The sequence below is a fragment of the Podarcis filfolensis genome, assembly GCF_964270895.1.
Source record: "Podarcis filfolensis genome assembly, chromosome: 18".
NCBI lineage: Eukaryota > Metazoa > Chordata > Lepidosauria > Squamata > Lacertidae > Podarcis > Podarcis filfolensis.
In genome coordinates this window covers 12,977,242-12,985,425 of record NC_139622.1, presented here as the reverse complement: position 1 = coordinate 12,985,425, position 8,184 = coordinate 12,977,242, and the positions used below count along the sequence as shown (strand labels likewise).

General features: G+C 53.2%; 1 protein-coding gene across 1 annotated transcript; it reads left to right on the top strand.

The window, feature by feature from the left end:
• The first annotated feature begins 5,374 nt into the window (after positions 1-5,374).
• Positions 5,375-7,347, top strand: JUND (JunD proto-oncogene, AP-1 transcription factor subunit). Its single transcript, XM_083594269.1, has one exon. It carries the CDS (start codon positions 5,390-5,392, stop codon positions 6,737-6,739), a length of 1,350 nt encoding a protein of 449 aa, XP_083450395.1. The 5' UTR covers positions 5,375-5,389; the 3' UTR covers positions 6,740-7,347.
• The last annotated feature ends 837 nt before the right edge of the window (positions 7,348-8,184 follow it).

Here is an 8,184-nt window from a genome sequence, read left to right as displayed (position 1 = left end):
GCTTCACCTGTTGGATTCCATCTCCTTGGTTTTTGCCACCCTCTTTATACACCTCTGGCCTGGCTGTGCCAGGATGTAAAAGTACGTAGAAATGATCTTTCTACTTTAAAAAAATTAAAATACTGTATTTTTCTGTGTATAAGACACCCCATGTATAAGACAACCCCTATTTTTTGAGCCCAAAATTAAGAAACAAATAATTGCAGCATTCCATGTATAAGACGACCCCTAATTTTTAACTCAAAAAAATTGGGGGGAAATATAGTCTTATACACGGGAAAATACAGTAATCATGTTGACTCATTTCACCTTATTTTTATATTGTGTAGACCTCTTTGACGACTTCAGGCTGCGATGCACTTGAGGCATTTGTGAAACAACAACAGCAAGGAATAAATCTACCAGGCGAAGTTTTTCCCCAGCCTGGTGGATAGGCAAGAACTGCACCCTTTGAATATCTGCCTGTCACCCGGCTTTCAAAGACACAGGAGGACTGTTAGAGGGAGGAATGTCAGGCTCGCCTCTTTATTTTTTCCCATCCTGCCCCTCAGGCATTGCTGACTTTTTAAAAGGGGAAATGTCCCTCCTGCTTCGACTCAATCTGCAGACTGGCCTGCGGCAATGGCCCTGACAAGAGAGCCTCTGAGCTTACAGCAAGGGCACCTCTGAGCTTTGCAAGACCGTCTTTTGCAGACTGGGATGGAACAGCAGCTGGTAACATGCACAAAATCCTCGCAAAATCCCGTGTGGAGCAGTGGTTAGCGTGCCGGACGAGGACCCAGGAGAGAGACCCGGGCCAGTCACCACCTCTCAGCCAAGCCCACCTCACAGGTGAGGGTAATAAAACATCTGTATTTTATGTCTTCCCATCTTGTCTGTAGTATTGCACTGCAAGCAAGATTAAAATCCTGCCAATGTTTTCGTCTGCTAAATAACTTTTTATTATTTATTTTTTTAAAGAAGAAAAGGGAAATCGGTAACACCGGGTCCCTCCTTTTTTTAAAAAAAGCCCCTCATTGTGGATTCCGCCCCCTTTATTATTAAAGTTTTCTTGGTTTACGAAAGTATGTGCAAGGCCGGATTCAGGTTTGATGCGGCCCTCAGCTCCTGAAGGTAATGAGGCCCTTTCTATGTCCAGCTGTCCTTTATCAACAACAAATTGATGCTGTTTCTTTGTGTTGAGTATATGCTATATGGTAATTTATGGACCTCATAGGTATCTAAAGCTATTTGCACATAACAAACAGGAGCCTACGCAACACAAAACACTGTTGCTGTATGTAGGTTTTATTTTATTCATTTTTTATCTTATATTTTAGAAATGTACATCCAGGGTTTTTTTGCCTTTAAATTTTTGGGGGGCCCCAAGAGAGTGGGGCCCTAAGCTAGAGCCTGTTTAGCTTAGACGTATGTGCAATGCCTCTTTTTTCCAGCTGCATTTTCTACAGATCAGTTTCATTTGTTGAGACATTAGGGTTGCATTAGGAAGAAAAGGGGGGAGGGTTTTTTAAAAAAAGAAAGGCAAGAGATCTGAAGCTCTGTGTTTGTGTTTGCTTTCTCTCTGGCTCGCAAAGGGTTAAGGCCGGGCCGCACACAAGAGCCTTTTGGCTCAGAGGCCCTGGTGACCTCAATGGGGAGCCAAGGGGGGGGCCAGGCTCATAGCTAGCAGCCCACACCCCTCCCAGCTGCTCCTGCAGGCCTGCCTTCCCTCCAAGCCAGCATGCAAATATATTTATGTGCCAAGCTGGTGATTCAGCGCTCGCACCAGGCCAAGATTAACAGGCACCCAAGCCGAGCTGCTTCAAAAACCTGCTACGCCACAGAGGCCGCTGCTGGCGCTGCTTTCGATTTAAATCTCTCCCCTGGTATAAATTGTTTTTCTTACGCAGCAGCCTGAGCTGTCCGCCAGCTCCTCTCCCCTGCCAAGTCAAGGGCCGGAGGGAAGATGCGGCAAAAAAGGAAAGATGGAAATCTCTGTCTGACTCCCCAGGAGGGGCGCCCCCCCCAGAAAGGAGAGGGAAATGTGAGGGGAGATGCAGGGCTGGGCTGCTAGCCTGGCAGGTTTCGGAGGGGGGTCTGGGTCAGCTTGGAGGGAAGGACAAGCCTAAATTCGTAGGGAAGGACAAGCCTGTCACCAGCTAATAGGAATAGTTTACCTACTGCATCACGTAATTTCTCTATTTTTTAAAAAATAGTCCATTTTTACCTAAGTTTTTCAGATATTACAAGCGTTACTCAAATCCTGCCAAAGTTTTTAATTGTTTAACGTGTTCTCTTAAATGAATGGTGAAATTTATTCCTTCCTGGTTTCTGATTTTCCCGGTCCTTTTCACCCTTTCGGCGTAGTCCATCATCTTCGTCAGCCATCCATCTCTGGCCGGGACTTTATCTTCTTTCTATCTCTGGGCCAGTAATAAGCAACTTTATCGGGTTCAGAATTGGGGGGTTCCCACTGGGCCCGTTTCCCCAGAGGGTGGGGGGCAACAGGAAGCCCTTTGCCAGGAGAGGCAGGAAAGGGGAGGGATCAGTCACAAAACATGCCCATTTCCCCTTTTCTCTCTTTCCCGCCTTCCTTTCTGCTCTCCTTTCTGCAACTCTCTGTTGCTTCCTTTCTGCAACAGCACCAAGAATGAAAACATCCTTTCCAGGCTTCCTGACCCCAAAATGAGCTTTGCCCTGTGACTCCCTGTGTGATTTCTCCAGCATAGAAAAATGGCAGCCAGTGCCGGATTGACGTCTAAGCTCAACAAACTTTTTTTTAGGGCCCCACTCTCTTGGGGGGCCCCAAAAAAATTAAAAGGAAAAAACCCTGGATGTACATTTCCAAAATACAGTATAAGATAAAAAAACAAATGAAATAAAACCTATTTGCAGCAACCGTGTTTTTTGTCTGCTCCTATGATGTAAGTCTGGCGCGAAACAGGGACTGGCCCAAAGCACACCTGGTGAGCTCTCTGGCTGAGTGAAGATTCAAATCACATGGACAGTGTTTTCTTTTTCCTTTTAAAATGTCTCATTTTGACTCAAGAAAATCACCATTTTATAGTACAAATCGGGCCGAATTGAAACAGTAAATGGACAAAAGTACAAAGATTCACAAAATGTTGAGTGGTACGGACATCCTTGCGTCGCCCCCAGAAAAGAAAGCACTGCACGTGGATTTTATTTTATTTTTGCATCACTGGGGGTTGGACTAGATGACTCTGGAGGTCCCTTCAGTTCTGTGATTCCGCTCTGTGATGGGAGCTGTAGCGTCAAAGATGGCCGGGCGCCCGGGGTCTGATGGGAAGTACGCAGGGCGCCAGACTGAGGAAGGGCGGCTAATTCAGCCCAGTACGACTTCCCTTTGATCCCCTGCCTCTGCAGGGGTTTGTGGAGCAAGCAGCAGGCTGTAACCCAACAGGGGCAGCTCTGATTTCCGACAGCTGCCTGTGCAAATGCTGGCAGGCTTTTCTCGCCTGTTGAATCCAGAACGCGGGAGAGTCTGCTCTGCGCAGGGTCTCCCTCCCCTCAAAGGGGCCAAGCGCTGCACATCTGCTTTGGGTTAGCCCCCTCCCCCCTCCCATCACCCCAGCCCTCCCTGGGGAGCCCCTCCCTCTCTGCTGCAGGCCCTGATAGGCTTCCAGGAGGGGAGGGGGGCGAGAAAGAGAGGCGCCAAGGGGGGCAGGGCTTATCCTGACGCCCTGAGTAACCCCTCTGCTGAGCTTTCTCTAAGGACACTGGCTTTCTCCAACTCTTCCCTGACCTTTCGCTGCCATTGTTTCTCTGCTGCGCTACCGTTTATTTCATTTTTGCACCATTTTAAGGAGGCCGCCTTGTTCTTTTTTACATCTCCGCTCCCTGCAAAGTGCACCAAAACACGTAAATACCAAAAGGCTGTGGCTCAGGCAGAGCCTACTCAGAGGAGTGACATTGACATTCACGGGCCTAAGCAATCGGTTTCCCATCCGTTGCATGTATAAAAGCAATTTCAGATAAATAAACACTGTATTTTTCTGTGTATAAGACACTCCCATGTATAAGATGACCCCTATTTTTGGAGCCCAAAATTAAGAAATAAATAATTGTAACATTCCGTGTATAAGACAGCCGCCAATTTCAAACTTTAAAAAATTGGGGAGGGAAATATAGTCTTATACACGGAAAAATACAGTACCTTGGAGGAAAAGGTGAGATATAGTTGTTGTCAGCACACATCTGTCTCAAGAGACAATGGAGTGCGCCTCCGAGGGTGAAGTCGAACTACTGCGTTAGCAGCAAAGTGATCTCCCTGGGGCGCAAGCCTGGGTAATGTTTCTGGGGGTCCTGGGCTGCTTAGACGGCAAGACCCCCTTCTCTGCCCCACTGATGGGGTCCAAAGGAAAGCACTGACGTTGGGCCCAGCAGGAGTTGCCGGAAGGAGGCAGGCAAGGCGCCATCCAACCGCCTTAGGGACTTCTATCCCACAGGCGAAGCTGCAGGCTGAGATGGAGTCGGACTTTCCTGCGTGGCGCTTCTGGAGAAGTTGGGGTGGGGGAGTCTGAGATGAGGTTTTCCCCAGGTCCAGGCTGGCTGTAGGGCGGCAGGAAAACATTTAAACAGTGTAGCATAGCATAGTATCTAAATAATTATATTTTATTTGCAAAATACGGAAATAAACAACTACCAGACTTTTAGCAGACATCTGAAGGCAGCCCTGTTTAGGGAAGTTTTTCATGTTTGATGTTTTATCGTGTTTTTAATATTCTGTTGGGAGCCGCCCAGAGTGGCTGGGGAAACCCAGCCAGATCAGATGGGCAGGGTATAAATAAATATTATTATTCTTACTATTATCTTCAAAACGAGAGCTTAAAGTGATACTGGGAGCTCACACTTCTCACTCAGCTTGTATGCCTACTTAAGGCACGTATGTATGAGGCTCGTTTATAATTTTATTTCGGAAATGATGTCCCAATGAACTGCGTTGTTTTATACTTTCCGAATGGCCATTTTACAACGCAGTTGTGCTCTACATTATAAATCCAGCAGAGCTAGGAGCTGTTCCTTTTTGTTTTTCAATGTATTTCTTATCCATAATAATGATTTTGAGAATGGGTGTGGCGCAGGCAGATTTTTATTCCCAAAGTGTGGCGCAGAAGTTTGGGAACAGGCAGAAGGGGCGCAGGGAGCCCCCTTGCAAAGTGGATTCAAGGCGAGCCCGCGCGCGGCGCTGCCCCCTCTGCGCCCCCTTCCTCTTGGCGCGCCCCCGGCGGCCAGCCCGGCGATGACATCAGCCCAAGAGGCCGCGCGCTGTTGTGCGCAGTTGACGGCGCGGGTCGCCTGGCGACGGGGCGGGGGCGCGCCCGGGGGAGGAGACGGGGGCGGGTCCCGGGGCCGAGCAGCCCTCCCCTTCAGACGTCATCTCCAGCCAATGGGAGGCGTCGGCGGTGAGCTCATAGCGGCCGGCGGAGGCTATAAAGAGGGGGCGCGCGCGCTCGCCGGCGCATTAGAGCGAGGCGCGCGGGGGGAGGAGGAGCGAGGCGCGGTCGGGGCGGGGGAGGGTCGTCGCCGTCGTCCGGGGGGCGAGCGGAGCCCCGATCTGCAGAAGCCGCCGGAGGAGCCGTTGCGCCAAGCGCCGGTTGCGCGCCAGCCCGTCGTCGAAGGGGAGGCGGGCGCGATCCGGCCGCCTGCCTCCCTCCCTCCGCGGCCGGCGGGGGAGAGGAGGAGGAGGAGGAGGAGGATGGAAATTCCTTTCTACCATGACGACGTGTTGATCGCCTTGGCGGCCTCGTCGGCGGCGGCGGCCCTTTCTCCCTCGGCGGCGCGCCCCGGCGGCGCCTTCCCCGACGGCTCCAGCATGATGAAGAAAGACGGGCTCTCCCTGGCGCTCGACCCGGGCGCGGCCGGGAAGAGCCACGGCGGGGGCGGCCCCCACCCGCAGCAGCAGCAGCAGCAGCAGCCGCCCCCCAGCGGCGCCCCCGACGGCGCGGCGCTGCTCGGCTCCCCGGATCTGGGCCTGCTCAAGCTGGCCTCTCCCGAGCTGGAGCGCCTGATCATCCAGTCCAACGGCTTGGTGACGACCACGCCGACCAGCGGCGGCGCCCACTTCCACTTCCCCAAAGGCGGCGGCGGCGGCGGAGCAGGAGGAGGAGGAGGCGGCGCCCCCGACGAGCAGGAGTTCGCCGCCGGCTTCGTGAAGGCGCTGGAGGACCTGCACAACCAGAACCAGCTGGGCGGCGGCGGCGGGGGGGGCCCCGTCGGGGGCGAGCTGCCCTCGGCCGCCAGCCTGGCCCCGGCCTCGCAGCAGCACGGCCCGCAGGAGCCCCCCATCTACGCCAACCTCAGCCCCTTCGCCGGCGCGGCCGGGGGCTACCCGACGGACGGGAGCCCCTTCCAGGCGCACTCGCGCCTGCCCCCTCCGCCGCCCGCGCCGCTGAAGGACGAGCCGCAGACGGTGCCCGAGGTGGCCAGCTTCGGCGACAGCCCCCCCTTGTCGCCCATCGACATGGACACGCAGGAGCGCATCAAGGCGGAGCGCAAGCGGCTGCGCAACCGCATCGCCGCCTCCAAGTGCCGGCGGCGGAAGCTGGAGCGCATCTCGCGCCTGGAGGAGAAGGTGAAGAGCCTCAAGAGCCAGAACACGGAGCTGGCCTCGACGGCCAACCTGCTCCGCGAGCAGGTGGCGCAGCTCAAGCAGAAGGTGCTCAGCCACGTCAACAGCGGCTGCCAGCTCCTGCCCCAGACGGCCGCCCAGCAGCCGCACCAGGTGCCCGCCTACTGAGCGCCCCGACGGGGCGCACCGCCAGCCGGGACAGGCGGAGGAGCCGGGAGGAGGACGATGCGCGCGCGGGGGGGGCTTTTGGGGGGGAGGGAGGCGGCCTCTCCTCTCCGGACCCTGGCTCCTCTTCCGCGCGGCCCCCCACCCCCCCACGTCGGACAATGCAAAGGTGGATGGCTGCGGACGCCGAAGGGGGGTCCCCCGCTCTCCAAGACTTCCTTTGGGGCCGCGCGCGCACAGAGGACTTGAGACGTTTTTTTAAAACTTGCTGGAGGAAAGGGGCGCAGGATTTTGGGGAAGGGGCTGCTTTTGGAAGCTCCCACCCAGCGCAGCTGCCATTACCCAGTCTCACCCCCCCGACTTTGCCCCTCTTTCCCCATCCCTCCAAACGCAGCGTGCCCAGATGTGACTCTGCCTTCCACTCTTGGCCCTCCATTATTTCCCCCTCCTCCTCCCGAGAGACCATGCCTTTCCTCCCGCCATATTTATGTTTAATATGCCCCTCTTTTCTTGCGGTTTTTTGGGGGGAGGTTTGCCATTATATCCTATCTCTTTATCTATCATCACATTCCATTGTGCAGTAAAAATCCTGTGCAGGAGTTTGGAAAAAACTGTCTGTTTGGCTTATTATTGCGTGGGAGAGTGTGGTATCGGGGAGGGAGTTTGGAGCTTTTATCTTCCCTTCGGAAGCAGCCTCCCAGATGTTTCTGGCCCTCGGCTGGCGAGGCAAACATCTGGAGGGCACCCAGTTGGCAAATGCTGGCCTTGCAGAGTCAATTTTGAGGTGAGGCTCCTGAGCCCAAAATTGTGGGGTGCCATCGCCCTCTGGTGCCCAGGCTGGGCACTGAACCCCTTGGCACAGCCTTGGGGGGGGAGTGTGTGTGTTTTTGGGGTGATGTTGATTATGTGGGATAGATTTCAGGACCTCTTAAAAGCCCAGCAGTCTAGTTGCTCTGGGTCAGTATAATATTATTATTATTTTGTTACTCATACCCTGCCCATCTGACTAGGTTGGGGGTAGGTTTCAGCTTCAAATTCAGCTTAGTGGTAATTTTAAGGTTCTGGGGGTGGCTATTTGTTTTTCTGGCCTGCCTTCCCTGGCAAACATTAGAAAGTTTAAAGCGAAACTATTCAAAGCAACTTTATTGCAAACAATTCTGAAACCATGTAAGAGAGTTTCGAAGTAATTGTAGCAAAACAACTTGGAAACATTTCAGAACATTTAGGGGACAAAAGGTCAGGGTTTTGGAGTATGGACTCCAAATCTGAGTATTTCCAAATTTGTGTCCCTTTGAAACCCATTAATTCAATTTCTGAGAACTTAAATGTTACAAATAGGTAGCATAGTGTAGTGGTTAGAGTGTTGAACTACGACCTGGGAGACCAGGGTTCAAATCGTGGGTGGATGGGGTGACCTCGAGTCATTGTCTCTCCCTCCCTAAGCGTAT